Source organism: Haliotis asinina, chromosome 12 (genome assembly GCF_037392515.1).
Source record: "Haliotis asinina isolate JCU_RB_2024 chromosome 12, JCU_Hal_asi_v2, whole genome shotgun sequence".
Lineage (NCBI taxonomy): Eukaryota > Metazoa > Mollusca > Gastropoda > Lepetellida > Haliotidae > Haliotis > Haliotis asinina.
The window spans coordinates 20,920,285-20,943,039 of NC_090291.1; the positions used below are offsets into that span (position 1 = coordinate 20,920,285).

Genomic DNA, 22,755 nt, shown 5'->3' on the forward strand with positions numbered 1-22,755 from the left:
TGTGTCTAAATATTGGCACAGAAAGCATTACATTAAAAGGATTCATAATTCTAACAGTGAGAAACCATTAACTGCACGAAGGGTTGCTGTAATGCAGCGCGCCTATTACTAAATTCCTTGACAGAAGGGAAATGCAATTCGTTGTTGCTAGGAAATTCTCAAGCAAATGTGAATTATTTTAATACAGAAGTAGAAGTATTCTTGATGTGTCTTTATTCATGCACAGAAAGCAATAATATGTTCGAGGGGAGTTTTTATGCATGGTTATGCTGGCCGAATACGGGTAAGCATTGTACTCCAGTGAAAGTCCTGGTTCCTTGTTCACTGGAAAAACGGGGTTTGTTCGCTTTGGTTCATGAAGGGTCGGTGTGGGTTGGGACTCCTGGAGGCAAGGTCAGCGGGCCACCTCCATGTGTTCTTTATACCAGATTAATCTAGACAAGCCTCCATTGGCCTTCCATTGCATAATTGATCATGTCTGCCAAATTTCTATGCTTCTGTTCAAATGAGGCCCAATCAATTGCTGCAGCCATGTAGCTCTTAAAAGATAATGAGCCTTCGCAAAATGTTGACCTGGCCCCCGAACTAAGGGTGCAATTTTAGGAGGTCCCACCATGAGGGTTGTGATTTTACACGTTTTCCCTCCTAGCGAGTTCTTATGCATAAGTCAGTTTGCGCCATTTTTCATAATTTGCGACAATTTCTTGCCAGTAGCTTCACAGTGAGAAATCTGATCCGCGCCATTATTGTGATAACCTGCACAGGCTGTGCAAGTCTGTATAATAGGGAGGTCTAGCTGTTCAAACGTCAGGCCGTGATCACTTGCGTCACAGGTTGACATGGCACCCAGTTAATTAGCTCATCTCGTTAGTACGGGCATGCTATTGTCAGCTCAATCAGCATCCTTGCTCTGGTGCTTCTACTGCTTCCATCTATCAAATGTGAATGCTATTATGGTCACTAGTTTCTTCAATAAGTAACACAGCATTGTCTTCACCATGTTTCCACCCCCATTGGAAATGGAACCCTCCAGATTTGATTTACATGAGTTTCATACTTTCTAATAGCTTTACCTCCCTCTGGCTTGCTATCAAGATGTCTGAGCCAATCCACTTCACTTGATATGTACATGTAATAAACGCTATATCATATGGGCTTTATAACTGATTTAGTCAAGGCTTGCCTTGATATGCACATGAAATATGAGATCATATCACCTGCAGATGAAGTCAAGAAGATGGTGTTACACCTACTTACTTACTTTATTGTAGGTCAGATATATCTGCAAGGGAATTTTAAGTTGGTGTAAACAAGGATTTTTATGAGTTGGAGTATTGTTATATTTTGTTTTCTCTTTTTTTCTCTCTTTGACTCACAAGTTACGAAACTACAGGATACCTGTATTATTTTACTATTCAAAAGAATATTGATTCTAAAAAAAATTGTTAAAATAGATTTTCTTCATTTTAGAGAGCTTATACAAGTCATATCTGTGTTGCAAAGGTATGGACTTTAGAATGCTGTCTAATTCTACTAAAAAAGTTTAACAGAGACATGTAAAATCAAAATGGCTGCCTCAGTCTGTCTGCTCATTAAGATCAGGGTGTGACCCACAAAGATGGTTTCATATCACCATCAAGAGGTTAATCAAATAAAGTCTTCCCCTGTTGTCTTCAGGCCTTGTACACACCTGAATACTATTTATCAAACAACTTCTTTATGCAAGTATGTCATACAGGTGTACAACTGCTTGTGTGTTCATCTGAATTGAGGGGTACATCCATCAGTGGTATTTGGCTGCCATATTTACATTTATAGGGGAGTAGAAAAAGCCCTTTATTAATCTTATGAATACATAAAGATTAACAGTTTGAATTTATGGTAGGTCACCTTTATAATCAGCAACTGAAAATTATTAAATCCTTGCTATATGCTATTGCTTTTTATACTGTGAGCTTTGAATCTAAAGAAATACCTTTTAAGTATCTTGAACCAAAATTATTAAAATTGTAGTGTTTTAATAGCTGACTATATTTCTTTTCTTTCTTTTTTTTTTTTAAAAAAGGCACATTTAATATGTTTTTGCTTTGAATGATTTTTTTAGTTTAAAACATAATACTTTCATATTATATCAAGTTATAAGTCTGCACATGTATCTTTTTTTTTTTGTTTGCTATGATAGATCATCGTTGCAATCCTAGAAGTCTAAGTCTTCACAAGATAATGTTGGTACTACAGATAAAAGCTGCAAAAAGCTGTCCATTTTCCAGTGTATTTTTTTTCACATCTGCATCATCAAAACAGGAAATTTGAGTTTAAATTGTGTTTTTATTGAAAAAAAAATGTAATTATAGGTTTGCATCCAGTGACGAATTAAGATTTTGGATTTTAGAAAAATCATATGCTTCTATGCCACAAAGGCTAATGTACACTGTTGTAACCAAAACAGGATTATAGAGTGGTTAACTCTTCCCTGTTTTACAGCAAGACTAAGGTGCAATTAGAGAAGATCAATTTCCGATACAGGTGTTTATCCTTCCAGCACATGACACGTACATTCGTGATGCGTTCAAGATCTGCAGACAGGTGAAATCTCCACACAGGGTTTTATTGGTAGGAGGAGTTGTCCGTGCAGTTGAAGGGAGGGAATCTGGGAAACATTTGGTTAGAATCGTTGTCAGGAGCACACACATAGCTGCTGTAACAATACAAACGACAATCTTAGATTGTTTAGTTCTGGCAGACTGATCAAATATCAGTAATAAATTTCAATTTATTCATTTTAATGGATCCTGAATTTCATGTATTTTCATGTTTGATAATTAACCAAACGCAGTTTCTGTACTTTGATTTATGTTACAAGTATTTTGTTGGTCATGTCAAGTTTTTGTTGGGGAGAGCTGGGGGTAGATTATGAAGCAGATTGGTATTTTCTTATGTGATCTATAAATTTCTTATGCTTAAAAAAATGCAGTATGTCTGACATTTCAAATTATTTTTGGTATCAACACCTGACCTTTGAAAAATGGATATTGAAACAGAAAAAAAGTACCTGTTTACCTGTTGTGTTTAAAATACATATCAACAAGTGCCAATTTTAGAGAAGTTAAATTATACTGATTGATCAGATTTTTTCAGCCAAACATATAATTTTGTTTATTGTATTAGCAGAAAAACTATTGTGATTTGAACCAGTAATTCTTTATGCAAAAAACCCCCATGAAGTATATATTAGAGTAGGTTTTTTTCCACGTGCCCCCAGCTACGAAGACGTATATTCAGTAAGTGCTAATTAGAACTCTGAACACAAATCTACCATCCCTAATTGTTTTTCTAACTGATTTGGTCCAGTGTAGAAGTAATTTTCCGTTCATGTGTTTTTGTGCCATATTTTTTCCTGCAAGACAAAGGCATCTTGACAGCCCGAAACAGTATGACGCATATTTTCTGGAGAGCCAATTAATTGACGAGAGAGAGCTGTACAGAAGATGGCTGCTGTGTTATACATTCTTGTAATGAGAGGATTTTAATCAGCCTTACACTAAACACTAGGCTGGGATTGAAATCTGATCAAGGCCCTGGCACCAGCATTAGTATAATCGCCCTGCACCATACTGTACCACTTAATGAGTGATTTGTCTGTTTGGGCTAATTGCCTTGCATATATGCAAAGCAGAGGCGGGCTAGCCAGAGCGAGGGAGGGAGGGAGGGCAGTTGAGAGTCGGGGTAGGGACGAAAGGAGCATCGGTCCCTCTTGCTCATCGACCCACCACGTTACAGGATAGCCAAATTACCCGAGCCAGGCCACAGCTAATATTTGAAAAGGCATCACCGACACAAAAGAGTTGCCATTTATTATCGCCAATGCAGAATTCTAAAGGATGTATAATTAACGTGTCCCTGTCGGGGACCAGCCTGGTCCGACCACTTTTCACATGGACATTAATCGTGGGCTAAGTGGGTCATAGGAGTTGCTTGTTTCACCCCGAGGGAGAAAAGAGAGGCCCTCTTTGCTTCACTTGTTTCTATACACGGACCGTACCATATGATGACAGCTATCGACACAGGGGGCCTGGACAGGTAAATACTTTAGTTTTTCCTTACTCTATGTTGACCACAGTGCTGTGACAGAATCTTGACAATATTTACAACATGAGGGTGTAGATGTAGGATGCCTTGCCCGTCTGCCTCTATCTACTGGTGGCTGGCTGCCCGGCTGCTGCCGAGACCGATCTTCACTGGCCAGGCCACGATCTAGTCACACAGGCCAATCTCTGGGTCGCACTCTTCCTCAGATAATGTGCCGGCTTCGTTATGCTGTGACTCGGGCAGAATAATAATAGCTCTTGGGCAACAGTTAGCCGACAGAAGCCATCAGAGAAAGGGAGATAGCTGACGTCAAACTAATAAATCAATATACAGCTAGGATTAGAGGTGATCAGGCTTAATCTGCTCATGTTTTATAACTTTAGAAGAAATTCTGTCAGGTTAGGGGTCTATTTGTTGCTCGTTCTCATCTCTAGGGGCATAACCTTTCATCCTACTGGTCAGTGAGTGTTGTCAGCAATGGTCCTAGGTCCAGGGTTATATACCAGGGTGGACAATAGGGTTAGGCCATGTGCCAGAGGTTACTTGCAGGTTAAGTAATCACCAGACAATCTTGCTTCTTTTTTTTTAATGGAGATGGGGTTTTTTTTTAGTGAAATGTAACCAGTTTTGTTTTTCATTTCTTCAAAGTGAATTTATTTTGTTGTACATGTACAGTATGATAAGAAATTCTTATCTTGCTTTCTCCAGTTTCAAGTGAAGTGAAGTGTCATAATCTCTAGTGTAAATTTATGCCCAGTGCTAGTCATGCTTGGACAAGCTTTGAGGGATAAGTTTCAAGATTAAAAAGCCTTTATTTATCTGCAGATCAAGTGATAGAGGTTTTTTACCTAGTGGTAAGTGAGCTGTCCGGTCTGTCGACACAGTCGGCATCTTGTTGGTGATAATTGAAAACTACACAATGGTCTGTCAGGCGTTTGCTACTGAGTTCTAGAGAGATAATTTGCATTGGCAGAGATGACCCCTCTCACATCCTCCCTCCTCAACCCACACTGATTTCTTCTGTCTACTCCACAGTAGCCACAAATACCCCTGTATTATCTTCAAGTGTTGTCAAAGTTGTAAACTAAAGAATTCAAAACCCAGCCTCCCCATAAGATCAAGTCTGCAGGTTGGAAGGTATTACAACACGATATGTAATTTCTCAGTGACTTTGTCCGAGAATCTGCCTAGGGCACACAGCTGTGTCTTAACAAGCCAGTGACCGGACAGAACAATGAGCCTTAATTTTGGGATTAACGCGTAGGAGATTAGGTCTTGACTAATTACTGCTTCTTTAGAATTGTCCTTGATGAATATTTCACTTGACTGCCTCCAGCTAATGAAATGCTTGGGACAGCTTGTGTAACTAAGATTAATTAAAAGTGCTTTTCTTTCTGGTGTGCTACCCTTTTGTGTTTGAGACAAACAGTAGCCCCAATCATCTGGCCGGCTAGGGCTCTCTAACGGTGGTCAACTCCTGTCAGAATGAGAGTGGATTAGGAGGCGATAGGTCATAGCTCGTACCTCCTCTTGACGGATACAGGATACACCATTCTTGTGGATTTACTCAACTGTGGATTTACCAAATAGTTTTTGTGCCATCAGCATGTTTTCAAAGGCACAGACATTGTGTCAGACTGTGCTATAGACTACAGGTATGATCCATATTTGAACTATAGAACTTTGTGTGCAATGTTTACAGGGACAATGTACAGTTATATGTTTTACTGTTATTGTCATACATAGTGACTGGGGTTGTAAAACCTTTGCAAGTTTAATGAAACTATTTCAAAAGTCATGCAATTATTTTCTGAAAAATATTTCTGAAAAATATTTTTTGGTAGACATGTAGATAAAGAATAACCAATAACATATTTGGTATCTCAGAATGCTGATAAATCTGAATAAAATTAGTTGGCCAAAGGAATGTAATACACAAAACCACTGATAGTTTCAATGATTGAATTAAATCCCAAAGTCAGCCCAGAATACGCTAAAATTACATGATTATGTTGTTTTGAATGCAAACTAAAGGGCATTTTTAACAGACTTTCTATGTGTGCCTGCTGTTTGTTGTGTTAGTACCAGATATGATCTCAAGTTATTTTTCATTTGGCAAAATTTAACTGGCATTGAAATGACTGATTTAAGTTAATATCATGCATGCATCACATCCAGAAGCATGGTGCTCATGCGTTTATTTTTGTGTGTTGGAAACATATGAACTCTGACATGCACTCAGACGTAATTGCCCTGAATTACCAGGAAACCATTAGATGTGTGTAATTTGACATAGCAGTAATTAACACAAACAATTTTGAGATATTCTTGGAACATATTCTCTGTTAATTACTGGATCCAGTGATTAAGTTGTTACTTCAACATTATGTTAACCTGTTTATGTGTTTTCCAACATATTAATTAAAAGAAAATGGGGCTAATTAATAAGCATAGAATCAGTTTATGCTTGTTTTGTGGCATAATTGATGGTATGTGTGTTGAACACACTGGGTGTATATGCATGTTTGACTAAGCCACTATACCATAGAGAACACATGGATTTCTGTCCATGAGTCGACTTTGTTTCATATTTGTTTCAACAATTATTTGTCACTTTTGGAAGAAAATCAAAAGGAATTGTATAAATTATTTTGTGAACTTTGTTTTGCGTCAAATTTATCAGATTATTTTCCCTTATTAACTATGTCTAATAATAATCATTAGACACATATGAAAAATGTTCAAAATTTATTCTCAGTATAAAAAAAAGTAATATGTGGTTTAATAATGAAACAACTACAATTAAAAAACTTTATTTGTTTGAGAATTAATTATCAGCAGAGGTTTTATAGATCAGCACTTCCTTCATGTTTTGGGTTTGAAAACGAATTTATCATAATATGCATAAAGTATATGATATTAAAAAAAGTGTTTCTGGATATGCCCCAGTAACCACAGTTATATAGAAAATTACATGTTGTCAATTAAGTGAAACTTGAAATTGTCATTATTTCATGCAAATAACTTACAATGAAGCATCAGTGAATGGTCTGACAATGGAGAAATCAGTGAACATACACTAGTGTATAAAATATTATATATTACCAGAATATTTCCATGTAGGTTTCATTGTCATAACTTAAAATTAATAAACACATTACCAAGCTTTCATCGGAATTGTATTTTAAATTAGGATTAGTATATGAAGTTGCACCCTCTCAAAGACGTCAAACAGCGAAATGACAGTACCACAACATGTGATTTATGCCAACTTTTATCAGGATTCATTCTGATTAATATTTAAGTAAAAGTGTCCAATAAATACATACCGTGATTCTGTCAGACTGAATTAATCATATGAGAGTCAGAGCTTTAACTGAACACAAGGAAGTGTATCTCAGCTTTATGCGTAAGTACAATAAGATTTTGTTAATTTGGGTTCACTTTTTATTTTGCAATTAAGACTTAATGATTATTTAGCCTCATAAAAATATCTTTTGACCACAAACTGTCGTGAAAGGTCCTAACAGGAAATTGTATGCTTTTGTACTGATTATTTTTGTAATTAGTGATTTATAATTTATCAATTCTAATTTAATTTTCTCAGGCTGGTTATTTAGAAAGTTAATTAGAAAATGTATGTCCCTACCACTATTGTTTTTTTTTTGTCTGAACACTAGTAATTAATTATTACTAGGCATTGATTTGTTTAATCAATGTAATTAGGTTTTCTTTGTTACATAATGATGTAATTATTGAGAACCAAGTGTTGATTCATGGACTAAAACAAACTAAGCCATGGCATTGTCTCCAAGTTCTTACATAATGTCATACAAATATGTTTTGTATGTGTTATGCAACATGCCTGACGCCTTGCAGCTTTGTTTCCTCAAGTGTGAAGGTATGTCCAGTCTTCAGGATGGATTATAAATGGTAGTTGAATATTTGCTGATAATTATTGAAAACAGAGAATTCCAGGTCATCACATAGGTGTGATGTGGTATGGTTGTGTAATTGTTTGAAAAAATTAATTGAGGAGAAATTCCGATGAAGGGTCAGTCTACAGAGGAGAGGAAGGCACCCCTGATGGCATGTGGAGAGAGGTTGAGACATTCATATAACAAGTGTAGCACAGAGCTGTAATCAACCCGGGCCTGTGAAATTACACCAGTATTCCTGGTCAAACAAATCATTAACACATGCAGAGGATCTGAGCCTGCTAGCCTCTCCCCATCACTGCCTGGTCAGATTCAAAGAAAAGTGAAACTGAGAGGTCAAAAAGTCATTCCCATCTTAACAAAGCATCTTGCTGTCCAATGCGCAACTTAGAAGGAAGGCTTTAGGACCTAAGCACCTGTAGCAGGGGTCTCTCTGTCCTGGCCAAATTGTAATTAGTGATCTGCATATGATACGCTTGGCTGAGAGAGGGCTGTCCACAGTTGCCCCTACTGGGCAGTAGATCAGGCTAGGGAGGGCACAGGCAGAGACGGGAACAAGTTGGTCCTCGCTGCCTGATTAATGCTTGTAGTGTAAGTAGCCCTCACGCCTCGCGTTCGCTGCCTCTCTAACTTCATTACGCCCTCATCGCAACTCATTTTCTTTGATTTATCCCTGGATCAGGCAGCAGTGGACACTATCAGGCCGCATCCCTCTTTACCTCTCTCTCCACCTCTGCTACCAGAGGTACCTGGTAAGTGGTACATCAGTGTTCTGCATGGTTGACTCTTGTTATGACCTTACATACAACATGACTACAACCCTCTCACGGCTTCTGCTCATTCAACTAGAGGAAGTTTACTTTTGGGGTATCACGTCTGCTCTTTATGAAAGAAGCAGGCGCTTTTTGCAGCCATTATTTACTATAACTGCCAGACTTGATTCTGGAAGTTCTCTGGGACGGTTTGAAGGAGGGTCTTGAGCTACTGGCTTCTGCTACCGATTTGGATGTTTGGGTTTCAGTAGCACTATTATATAACGCCCCTAATCTGATTGTACATGCCTGTTAGGCATTTTACTCCCGCCAGAAACTTGAGAAAGTTCATCAGTAGTCAGGATGAACAAGCAGTCTGACAGGTATATATACACATTTGACTGGCACAAGCTAAAACTCTGCTGTGATGCTGTATTAAACCCCTCTGTCTGCCACCATTTACAACCTCAACGAATCCTGGCAAAAAACACTTGTTCTCTGCTTATCCGAACACAGTCTGCGAGGCCCTGTTTGGGTTTTCTTGTCAGTGGAAAAAGAGATTGTCTGAATCAATATCCAATTTAATGTTCTGTCAATCCTGTGTTTTATGTCGAATTGCTGAATGTTTGAATTTAAACATTCTTAGTTGATGTTACATAGAAGTTTTCTTTTGCAATTAAAGTTGTATGATATCATGAACTTTTTGATTAATGTTTTCGTGGTATTCTAACTATTTTCTGTTTTCAACAATCATGTGTGTTGCTCAGAAATTGTCACTGCTAATTAGTGTACAAATTATGAATTCATGAAGCAAAACAAATCACATGTAAAAGCTGACTAATTAGTCTGAATTTTTGTGTTAATGAGCATTTTTTTCTAATTAGTCTTCCAAATAGGCAGTTGTAATTTAGTTCATATGGTGTAAGAATTTTAAGTAATTATATTGTTTCTAGCAATATGCTAATCAGTGGTTCATTAGTATCTTTTTGTATCATGCATTTGCAGTCCCTGAATATATATATATATTTTACACCAAACACTGAATGATCTAGTTTTAAAAGTTGTGCTAGAACAATCTTTTTTGACTTGACTAAAAGATATCACGGAATGAATTGTCTATGAAACATCTGAAGGCATGTAGACCTATCTTTTTCATGCTGATATTCCATAACTAAAGCTCACAAAATGGGCATTGAGGCTATCATATGTTGACAGCTGTTAGTTTGGTCACCCAAACAGAGCCCCTTTAAGGGCAGGCAATCTACCGCCCTGCTGCTCCACCCCTGTCCCGAGCGCCTAACCCATATTGCACCATAGTCAACACTGAGGTAGATTTGATGAGCAGACCATTCACACCAGGTCAACGCTTGATATCAGCCAGTATCACCCTAGCCATTTATAGCTCCCGGTACCAGGAGGACAACAGGCCAGGCGCTAAATGTAGCAGCCCTTAGGTTCTGCTATCTGCGAGTCCATAGACCCTGCAGACCAGTAGCAACTAGCGGGAGAAAGAGCTCTCGTTGAAAGAGGGCTCAAGTCTTGCTCACCGACAAGTGTAGAGTTTTAAAAAAACATAACTGTAAACACACTCCCGACTAAAATATTATTGTAGGTGGTCTTCTCGCCGCGGAAGATAGATGGAGGGAGGTGCGAGACGACTTGGAGCGACGGCGGGGAAGGGAAGGGGGAGAGTTGGAGGGATATTATGGAAATGTGAATGGCGGGGCCGGCAGGGGAGGGTTGGGTTGAACTCACAGTGCAAGGGAATGCCACAAAAGAATGCTCTCATCACAATCAGTGTCTTTGAACAGAGTAGAGATTGGGTAAAGGATACCTACTCCCTATCCTACACCATGCAGAATGACTAAGGCATAAGTCTTCCACTGACTGTTAGTCATCATGAGAATTCAAGAAGAAAATTAAAACTGAGGACTCTGATAGAGGCTGCTTGCTGTGATTAGACTTCGACCTTTGCCCTGTTGGCCTGTCTCCTTGATATTACTTCAGATAAACATACCAGTCAATTATACTTCACCAAACATCCCTGGGAAATAGAAATATCAAGTCCTCCTTATTATCAATTGTAGGAAACATGTTGTCCATGGTTGCTTTAATTTTTTTTGATGAGGAAACATACTTACTATTTTTCTAAGATGTCTAAAAATACTTCAAAACCTTCATTAAAAAATGTGGAATTGTTTGCTCTTAAACCCAATTATTCGTTGCCTAAACTAATGAAAACATTTTTCCAAACCGAATATTTTCTGTTATATCACGGACAGCCATATGTTAGTATCCATATGGATCATGATGAGTATGATGTATTTTAGCGCAATTAAACTTAAGTATGAGGCACTGCCACCTCAATTGATGAAATGGAATGTATGAAAATCTCAACTGAAAAATTAAAGTAGGCAAAACTTTTCTTTTATCTTTATAGATGAAAAGTTATGAAAGTGTAAAAATTCCCCGACCTGTACTGAAGTAGAAGGAATGACACATAAAGAAAATTTATACCCATTGCAGTCTTTGTAATTAGATAGATAGCTTGGAAGCAGAAATAGAAAGCTATAAAAATGTTTTAGTGTGAGTGTGATGTTATTTGTAAGAAACATCCGTTAAGAATTCCTAGCCCAGACTTCAGCCAAATTCCCTTATAATGGACCAAGCTTATCTCGCTCAAACACTCTCAGCTTCCAGCGTCTTTATGGGAACAAAAAGCATAAATGACAGTGTGAAAAAAGTCTTAATAACTTTACCTACTGTATTTTGGCGGCCTTTGCTTTGTTCTTTTGTTACAATAATCAGGAACTTGGTGATTTTGTTGCATCTTGAACTTGGTTTTTAGATAGTTGAAATTAACACCCTGTATGCTTTGTACACATGATGCTTTTGAAAGGTTCCACTATAAAAATATTATCACAAGATTTTTTAAAATGTTTGTCACTGCCTTGGAGGGAATTCCTTCCAATATCTTAAAGTGGTATTATTTTGGTAAAACTGGAAATATAATTAAAACATGAAATCAAAGAACAATATGCTCTGCATCATAAAAGGAGATGTGTGTTGCATGTTTATACATTACCTCTGTCTAATATTTCAACACATTAAACAAGTGAAAATGGTAAAAATAAAATCACCCGATTTATGACTCAATTTTTACTGTGATATTTTTACTAATGTTTTAAGAGATATATCATATGTCACCGCCCAGGCGGAAAGCCCCAGATAGGGTCAGGCGGAGCCATAACACCAAGGGATCCTGTGTGAAGTCAATCTTTAATGGTTGCTGCACTTCCATTTGAACCAGCTGCTTATGCACTTTGCTAACGAACTGTTTTTTAACCTCCTCATTAAGACTTTATCACTTTTCTGAAATGTCATTTTTAATATCGAAATTGCTTAATTTATCAAGCAGACTCAGGTATTCAATTTCTCTATATAGCTATGATTTATGTTAAGTCTGAATAAAAAAAGACGCATTTTATAACCCAAAATTGTTATTTTTCTAATTTATCTGAAATATTTTTTAACAAACACCAATTTTTTTATTTTTGTGTAGGTTATAATGTCATAATTAGTTTTGAGTATTATTTATCTTTTATTTTGATGTGTTGCATTATTGCGAAAATGATAAGATACTTATTTTGAGGGCTATAACTTGTATAGATAAATTGTGATGTCTGTTTTTCATTTCAGAAGCAAAAGCAAAGTATTATGATAGTTTGTTGATCTTTTGCCGTATCCAAGTGTTGTGATAACTCCAGACAACTATTACCCAGCATATCATCTACAAGGATTAAAACATAATTCCAAGTAAATCTGGAACAAAGATCTTTTTGCTGTTTGTTTTCTTCCAGTAGATTTGACTCTTTTCTGTTACGCTTTAAAAGCAGGTTTTTTATTAGCAAAACTTGCATCTATACATTGTGAGCCATAGTGCCACATTTTCCCCACCAAACTGCCACCTGTTGCCTGTTCATGGAGATGTGACAACTTCTAATATGGCTCCCTTATTAATACGGAAGGCTAGAATTGATTCGTATTTGCCGGTATATGCATAATTTTAAAAACAATACATATGGTAACAGATATTTATTGACAAAATGTGTGAGGACTATTCCCCATACATCTGACAATGCAACAGCCTCTCTTGGGCTGCCAGAAAGACGCAAATTTCTTTTATCGTCCTTTCTTTCTATGGAAGAAATTGATTCTGGAAAGTAATAAGAATAGAAATTAATGAGCATAACACATTTCTCTGCGACAGATAACGGTATTGGGGTTGGATAATGTTTTAATATACTATTGATCAACAACAGCTTGAGGCTTGATTAATTTGCTCGTATCAATTTATTATTAAGCACATTGTTTCCTTGCCATTCAAACATTTACTGACTCTCCGCTAGCTGTTAGAGTCGCTCTATAAGGCATGATGTCATTCTGATGACTGCGCTGGGTAAGAATATCACTAAATATTTTCTGCTGTTGATCTGGACTTATGAACAACCGGATGCATTCCTTGTCACCGACTGTAGGTTTGTTTTTTGATAGTTCTGGTAAATTCTCATAGCCTAAAAAATTGTGCTACAACATTAAATATGTATGAAGTATATGCAATTAGAAAGTACAGTTAAAATGACTAATGAAAATTAAATAATTCTGCAAGGGAAATGTATATTTTTTGCTTAAAAATTTACATTTTTTGCTGTATAATATTATAAAATGGCAACTTTGTTTAAACTGAATAATTAATGATAGGGAATAACTATTATCCTCAAGTTTGTGACTATGTTTGAAGTTTTTCATATTTAATGAAACAATTTATAAATTATAATTCAAACAGATGGCGAAGAACATTATTGAATATGATTATGACAGTATGAGTTGATGAACATGATACCAGTGTGACATACTGAGATAGTGTTGGCTGTCTTTGGCCAGGGGTTAGTTATGGCCATTTTGATGTAATTGTTCTGTAATCAATGCAGCTTGTGTGGCAGACGAAGAGGATGATTACATCAAGGTGTTAAACCATGATGGATGCACTTACCACACTGAAATTGCATTGCATTGTGAGAGGTACCTGTAGATTGGTATACTCACGACACAGTCATGATCCTTGCTTGAACTCCGTGACTTCTTTGCTCACAACCTTGAGTTCATTTGGGATCTGTTATATACCTTTGGTGTCGCATTTGTCTCAGCCAATCAAGGAGTGTCATGTCATTGATTATTAAGTCATGTGTTGAAACTAGTTGTTGAATTTGTGAATGAGGACTAATCCTGCTGTGAATGTGAGTGGGTGTTTAATCTGTATTTTTTGAATATGTTGAATGTGGAAATATCACATGAGAGAAGTAGGTGTTACACAGAAATGGCACTGTCTACAAACCTGCATTGTTGGGTGTTGACAATGTGATCTGAAACCTTAGCATTAGAAACAGAAATTGTATGCCGCTTGCTGATGATTCCCTTCTGTCTTCAGATTGCCGGAGTGAGGAGGGAGCAGCATGGCCCCAAGAATGAAACAGAGCTTGCCATGGACGTGGGGTCCTTGAGCACGAATGGGGCTGTGCAGTCCCAGTCATTGTCGTGTGTGTATCCTCCACTAGCCCCTCAGTCAGCCTCCTTGTCCATGGGGGACCAGCACCCTCTAGCGGCAGACGCAGCAGCAGATACTGAAGAGAAATCGGCATCTAACAACATGGTTGTCTCTCACAGCGAGGAGCGAAGCGACAACTTCTATAACTACAAGGAGTCAGCAATGCTTGCTAATAAAGGATTGAAAGATGTTGAAGATTCAGTGACAAATGATGATACAAGTCTAGGAGTTACTCCTCTAGAAATGGAGGCTGCCTCTCCGGTCAAGGGAGGTAACTCTGATGGAGGCGCTGGGTCAGATTGTGAGGAAGACCCTGTTGAGTGTGGAGATTGCAACCGTGACTTCCTCACGCTGCAACAATATATGGATCATTCGTGTGCCCGGTTAGATTCAAAAGACCCAAATTTTGCCGACAATGAAAGTGAAATGAGTGACGGAGAAAGCTTTAATGGCAAGATTGTTTACAACCCTGATGGTTCTGCTTACATTATTGAAGGAAGTGACTCTGAAATCAGTGACCTTGACTTAGATGTCCCAAAGCAGGATGGGGCAATTATAGACAAAAAGGGTTTGTCACCAACAGTCCCCACTCTACACCCTATTTCAAATGCTTTTTTTGTACCTAGAAATCCATCGTCATTTTTGAACAGTTACTGCAACACATCTAGTTCCTCCCAGAAACTTACCCATGAAGCACCAATTATGCACAGTTACCGAGTGTATGATGTGCGATCAGGGAAAGACTTGAAATCAGGGGAGGAGTCCTCAGACTCGTCCCACAGCAATGAAAACCACATGCCATCATCTACCTCCTCCTCTTCTGCTAAGTCTGAAGCTCTTACTGTCCCCACCAAACCCATCCTTATGTGTTTCATCTGCAAGTTGTCATTTGGATTTGCTAAGTCTTTCACAGCACATGCCACCACTGAGCACTCCATGCACCTCAATCAGGAGGAACGGACAATAATGTCTCAGAAAAATGCATCTGCAATAATTCAGGGTGTTGGTAAAGGCAAGAGGCCTCTGATGTCATTTCTAGAGCCCATGCCTGCACCAGCATCATCCTCATCAGCTTCCTTTGGCTCCAAGAGTCCATCATTTATGTGTGCAAATGCTCTCAGCTCGAACAGTAAGCAGGAATCTACCACTGTGAGTTATGTGTATACAAAACCAAAAATCTCATTACCTTCAGCATTGGAAAACCAGTCAGCAAATGACAGTGTGTCCTCAAAGCATGTTAATTCATGGGTAACCAATTCTCAGTCTGCTGTGAAATCTGAAGATGTTGACGGGAACAAGGAAAATAGTGACTCAAATGGCAAGGACTCTGACCAGGAGGAACCTTTGGGTAGCTCCCAATCTGCAGAAGATAGTTCAGTCAAAAGTACCAAGGTCAAGGGTGATCCAGAGAGTCCTAAAGTCAACAGCGAGAAGTTGAAGTTACCAGGTGAGGGCAACGCTGACACCACTGCCTCTACCTCAACCATTAACTCATCATCTGTAACTAGTGTACCTAGCCCCTCTCTTGTAAACTCCCAGACCTTCACAGGCTTCCTTGGTATGTGTGATGAACATCCTCAGGGCCGAGCACAAGGTGTGGAGTGTCCAAAATGTGACATGATTCTCAGTTCCTCCCAGTCTCTTGGTGGTCACATGACAATGATGCACTCTCGGAACTCCTGTAAAACGTTAAAATGTCCGAAGTGCAACTGGCACTACAAGTACCAGGAAACATTAGAAATCCACATGAAGGAGAAGCATCCTGACAATGACACACAATGCATCTACTGCATAACCAACCAGGCCCACCCACGACTTGCTCGTGGTGAGACCTACTCATGTGGGTATAAGCCATACCGGTGTGAGGTGTGCAACTACTCAACAACAACTAAAGGCAATCTCAGTATACACATGCAATCAGACAAGCACATTAATAACATGCAGGATCTTGCTAATGGTAGCAATGAGATCAAGATGCCTCCCCAGCAATCTCCTTTCAATAACAATGATGACAGTCAGTACAAGAAAGCCAAGCCAAAACAGACCTGGAGATGTGATGTCTGCAACTATGAAACCACAGTGGCGCGGAACCTTCGCATCCACATGACAAGTGAGAAGCACACGCACAACATGATGGTGCTTCAACAGAACATGAAGCACATGCAACGGGACATGCACATCCAGATGAACCAGTTGATGATGCTCGGGCAGCAGGATCCAGCCATGTTTGGGCTGCCATCACCAATGTCGGGAGGGATGTTTCCTTTCGACCAACAGGTCCTCATGGCTGGGCTTCCCCCTGGTTTTGAGGTACCAGTTAATTTGACTAAAGAAAATGGCACAGCTATTCCTCAAACTGGATCTGAGAACATTGACTCCTCCAAGCTGTACCAGTGTTGTGTGTGTAACATCTTCTCCACAGACTCTTTAGAAGCCCTTCATCAACATCTGCAGCATGACCGCAGCAAGCAGCGTGAGAATGAGCACATTGTGGTCAACAATGGTACGTACATGTGCAACTTGTGCACATACAAGACCAACCTCAAAGCCAACTTTCAGCTGCATTGCAAAACTGACAAACATATCCAAAGACTTCAGCTGGTGAACCACATCAAGGAAGGGGGAAGCAACAACGAATGGCGCCTCAAGTACCTGAACGTCAGCAACCCCATTCAGGTGCGCTGCAACTGCTGCGACTACTACACCAACAGTATTCACAAGCTGCAGATGCACGGCAGCAACTTGCAGCATGAGGGCAGTGCACAACTGTTCCGGCACCTCCAAGGAGAGGAGGCCAAGTTAAGTGGGGCTTCCCCCAAGTATTACCAATGTACAGTATGTCTTGTGTCAACCCGTACCAAGCTGCGCCTCATCCAGCATGTCCACTCAATGAAGCACCTGCAGGCAGAGAACCAGGTCAAGGTTCAGGCACAAGAGACAGGCACACCTGTGGAAGACCTTGCCAACCTCTTCGTTGTCAAAGAACTGACTGATGGAGAAAGTATAGACTTTGATGATGAAGGTAAGATAACTCAAGAACATTCGAACACCCTAATGTTTATGTATACTATATCATACTTAGAAACCCTGACATTTCAAATCATCTTGGGCTGGACTGGGCTGCTGGACATTTGATCTTCATACTATGTGAACAACTGGTGGCACATATTTTATCAATGCCTGCTCATTATGACCTGGACAAATTCAAGATGGATGTAAGTCATGTTTTCAACTGTAGCACTTTAAAGTAAGAGTTTATGATACTAACACAAATGTAAAGGTTTATGTAACTGGGGTAAATCTCTTTAGTAACTTAATGATGAGGTATCTTTGGCAACAATATGATCAGAAATATTTTTATTAGCAATCTTCAGGTATTTTAAAGTTGTCAAAGTTTAAATGTGGTGCTGTGTAGGGGAGTAGTCTGGTAGCCATGGATATCTGTGAGTAATTATCACTCGTAGAGCATTCATATTCCAACACAGTAAAATTAACATTAAAGTAGATGAGAGTCACGATTCTGAAAAATCAATATCAGTTAACATGCTCAGCTACTACTGGAGACAAACGAAACTTGCACACAAAAGATCGCCATTATAAACATCTTTTTATCGTTATTTCTCAACACCATGAAAAATTTTCCTTTAAATGAGAAAAACAATGTCCATGCCTTTGATGAGAGAAATATTCAAAAATACACTGTAATGGAAAGTTACAACTTACGAGGTAAAATAACAAGACAAGTGAATTCATTGTTAAGAAAGATAGTTTAAACTGAGTGTTTTGATTAATAATTGAAGGCTTTACCAGACTATCATGATGTAATGACAAAAAGATCTATAATTCATAAACAATAGGCGAGAAGGCGTGAATAGGACAGTAGCTTTTAAGAATTGATTTTCAATATGGCTGCCAATTTAATATCAGTGTTGACCCGACTGGCCAGGCAGGTAACAGGATGTTGTTGATTACGCTAGTGTCTCATTATAAAGCAGGTCAGCACAATCAAACTCCTCATTATAACAACTGTCAGTATAATAACTTCGTTATAAAACTCCCTTATCACACAAGTGGTCTTTATGCTTAGGGTGGAAATTTCAAGTGGGATGGCTTGGTGTGAGGGTATTATATCATGATAAGGGTAGTGGGTTTCATAGGGGAGGGGTGGGTCCCTGGATGTGACCTGATTAGGCCTGCAGTGATGAATACTATTACAAAACCTGTTATGCTAAAAATATCTTTTGACTTGTTTTATCATTTAAATAAACATTAAACTAGGCTTCAGGGAGTAAACACAAACTGCTTGCCATTCAAGGCACATATGTTGCTTTTCAATCCATCCAAAGGAGTTTGGGGCTATTAAATCTAGTTAAGAAGACTTTTTCATCTATTATTTCATCTTCAAGTTGAACCTTAAGAGCTAACATAGTGACTATTCTACAACCAAAGGTGTAATTCAGATTTGAACTATTCATCATTCACAATCTCATTGAATATCTGTGTGCCCTTTCACACACCTGTGAATCAGAGGCTGCGTTCCCACACCAATATCTAACATGGCTAGGCTAGATTGGGTTTTAATAAGTTGACACTTACAAAACAGGATACAATTCATTTCTGTAAAATGTTCAAGTCTTAGTTGTGTGGATGAGCTGAACTAAGAATTACAGTGTGTGGAAGACTGAAATTAAAGGCTTGTTGCTGTCCTGTTTGGAAGTCATTTGAGAGTAGCTAAGATTTCAGTGGTTATTTCCAGTCTTGGATAGTGTTACCCTGATGATATATCTACACCCTGGCCTTAGCAGTTTTATTGCCTTGTGGCAGCTTGTGTTTCTACTTAACCACATCCTTCACAGACACCCAAACTCTCTGCTTCCAAGGAAAATCACCGTTTTGATCCCCCATGCCAAAGAGCAGACAACTCGTACACACATGAGTGTATTATCCACTATTGAAGATTATCATTTCAAGGTTCAGCTGTTTAGAGATGTAGTTTACAACTTGCTGTTAATGTGGTTAAACTTGAAATTTTACTTTAGTGATTATCTTCACATTTATGTTCAAGAATAGAAGGAATTTGGGAAGTGTTTAAAGTTCAAAACTTTAGGTAATTTACAAAGTACATTTATGAATGTTTGGGGTGATCTTGAGAGATGATTTATGGCAAGGTAGAACTCATGAGTGGGTGCTTGTCGAAGATATAACATAGGCATGGACAACAGGGATTTCTGTATTTGACACAAGATGTTGCTCACACTAAACTTCCACTGACATAATTGCCAGCATATTTGTTCATTCAAGTTATGACTTTCTCGACATGTTTGCTCAAGACAGGTTCAACCACCTGTAGTCATTCTGATCTGTCTCAAATGCAGCCTTTGTAGTAGACTACCCATTAACATTTTCTTTCAGTCACAATCTGTTCAGTTCTGTTGCAATTGAAAGTGACTTTTGTAAGCAGTGTTAGAGTGCCTTTATGGTGTGTTTGACTGAGATGTTTATGTGTCTTCACTGTGTTATGTAGGACACCACGCTACAGTTTTAACTGACAGGTCCTTCAGCTTGTTTGTAGATTAGGGTAATGAAAAGAATTCATATTTGATAAAGGATCATTTTGCATGGTGTCCTGCGACGAGTAAAACCGTGTTGTTCACAAAAGAAGAAGTGCCCCCTCTCCCTGAGCAGGGTCATGTGACTGTAATGTCGCTAGCGTGTACCAATGCCCGAAACAAAGGCGTAAATATGCAGCTCTCATCTGGGAAATACATTCCTCTTTCATTTGACTTTAATATTGAATAGACGAATATCTGGGACAAAGCTTTGAAAGAAACTGTATGCTCATTATAAAACTCCTCCTTTCAAGGCTGAGCACAATTGTGCCACTTTCTAAAGAAATGCTGTAATATATAGCTAAGACTAGGCTATGATAAATGCTTTAGACTGAGATTGTTAATGGCTTGCCACTACCGAGATAGTACGTAAACCGTCAGCCATCATTATGTCTATCTTAAGCAACAACTGTATGCTTCTGCTCCAATCTAATGACATGCTTGCTCTGCTACAGTTAAAGTTTACAATTTAGACAGATTAATTACCCATGAGTCACTAGCCACACCCGTGGTAGCTTCTTTTATTTGTGGTTTTCCTATGTCCTTCGATGTCCTCTGTTTGTGTCGTGACCCACCCCATGTTTGCCCATGAAGTAAACACCCTACTGATCCACACGTCAAGACTGAAACAATAGCATGTCTTGTCCAGAGGTGTGAAATACACAAACTGTCCATGCAGGATTATACAGATTAAGATGACTCGGTCATTTGTGATCATGTCCTTGCAGAGTTTTTGCCCTCTTGTTGGTTTGGTCAACTTGCAAATTTGCTTTGGCTCCTGTCCACGTCTAGGTGGCGAGAGACTGGTCAGTTTAGTCTGACTGAAGGCATTTGCTAGGAAAACAGTTTCTGTGCCCTAATCCTTATTACACCATGAATGTCCAGCAGAAGTCTTTGCTTTCACCTGTTTCAGTGTTGGAATATATGGTGAGGAAATAACTATCTTACCGTATCATCATGTGGTCTGCCCATGAGAAACCTCACACTCAACTGATGAAGCTGGTGCCAGATTTGTATTTGATAAATAGATTTCTCAAAAGGGACAGATGATTGTGAAGCTTTTAAATATCGTTACACAAACATAATAGTTGGAGAAACTATTCGTGGTGAAGATGACCCACACCACACCACACCACACCACACCACACACCACACCACACCACACCACACCACACCACACCACACCACACCACACCACACCACACCACACCACACCACACCACACCACACCACACCATGCTTGTCAACTAACTGGATCAGGTGGTTAGACTTACTGACTTGTTTGACACATGTCATCAATTCCAAGTTGCTCAGATCAGTGCTCATGATGTTGATCACTGAATTGTCTGGTTCAGAATGTGGCATAAAACTAAACTCACTCCGTCACTCACCCAAGCTCATCCATTCAACCTTACAAGCCCAACTAAGCTCATCCACTCATCCTACAATTCCAACCAATCTCATCCACTCAACCTTACAAGCCCAACCAAGCTCATCCACTCAACCTTACAAGCCCAACCAAGCTCATCCACTCATCCTACAATTCCAACCAATCTCATCCACGCAACCTTACAATTCCAACCAATCTCATCCTTTTGAGGTTGTGAATCAGACCCAGCTCATCAATTCAAGGTCATGAATCTCACCAGCTCATCTGTTTGCCAGCACTGGTTGAGTTCCCCTCCCACCCATCTCCTCCCTTCACCCCACCATTACCCCAATGGTCTCTTCATTACCCCTGCTACCATTTTTCTTCCTAACATCACCAGCAGGCTCCTCACCCACTTTGGCAGTTAATGAGTATTCAGATGCCACATCAACTATCGCACAGGCAGGCCCTTCCTTCCCATGCAATAACCCTATATGACTATCCCAGCACATTGAGTCCATGTTTTCAGTGGATCTCTTCAGGAAACATGACAGTGATTAATTACACAATACCCCATCACACCTTCATAGAACGGCCCTTTGTCCTCTCATACACATATGTGTATATAGCTTTTAATGTTTTACTTCTCTGAAGTAGTTTAATTACAACCCTTTCAGCTTACATCCTGATGTGGCCTCTCATTTCCCACCCCATTCTTCTCCCCTACCCCTCCCCTTCCAATTACCCCCCACCCCTTAATTCTTTTATTTCACCAGTTTGGCCTGAAGCTGTTCATTCAACACAGTGTGGTTCTGTAACCTGTTCTTTTATGTAGTTCAGTTTCTTTCAAGTATTCAGAGCGTAAACAACAACTGCCCATCCTTAAATCATTAAGGTGTAACTGTCTGCCATCACCTGCAGAGTGTTTTCATTAAATGCATTCTGTTTAAGAGATTTCCTAGCATTGACCCTCAGGTCTGTGTCCGTTGCCTCTCATTCCTCCAGATCTTCTAGGTTGGTTAGAGGATTACATAAGGCAGCTCTGCTCATTTATCTCAAGGATCTGATTAATTTTAGGGTCATTTACAATGCTAGTCAGTTCAAAGAGATTAAGTCGGACATGGCCCTTGTTTTATTGCCACCGATAGAATGGCCTGCGAATAATCAGTGTGATTTATGTTGTCGTCCCATCATTTCTGATGCAATCTAGGATAAATGAAGCGAGTCCGAGTTCAATACTGTCTCTAACCTCCATCCTCAGTGTTTTTCCTCTTTTCCAGACTGCTCATCTGTATATGTTATAAACCTAAAAGTTTATCTTTCATTATCTTTAACACCAGAGAGAGACCTATGGATATTCAGCTTCTTTTATGATAAATAGGAGTGAAATTTT

The 22,755-nt window shown here is 39.0% G+C and overlaps 1 protein-coding gene across 4 annotated transcripts in view; it reads left to right on the plus strand.

Moving 5' to 3' along the window:
* The window catches only part of LOC137259035 (zinc finger homeobox protein 4-like), a 137,831-nt gene that overhangs the window by 87,147 nt on the left and 27,929 nt on the right, over positions 1–22,755 (plus strand). For 2 of the 4 annotated variants that reach the window (XM_067796740.1, XM_067796743.1), the window contains exon 4: positions 14,268–17,406. In XM_067796740.1, coding sequence (XP_067652841.1) covers positions 14,322–17,406 — 3,085 coding nt within the window. In that variant the 5' untranslated portion in view covers positions 14,268–14,321. Of the gene's footprint in view, positions 1–4,052; positions 4,081–8,722; positions 8,780–14,267; positions 17,407–22,755 lie in introns of those variants that run through there. The other 2 variants (XM_067796742.1, XM_067796741.1) reach the window with 2 other exon arrangements.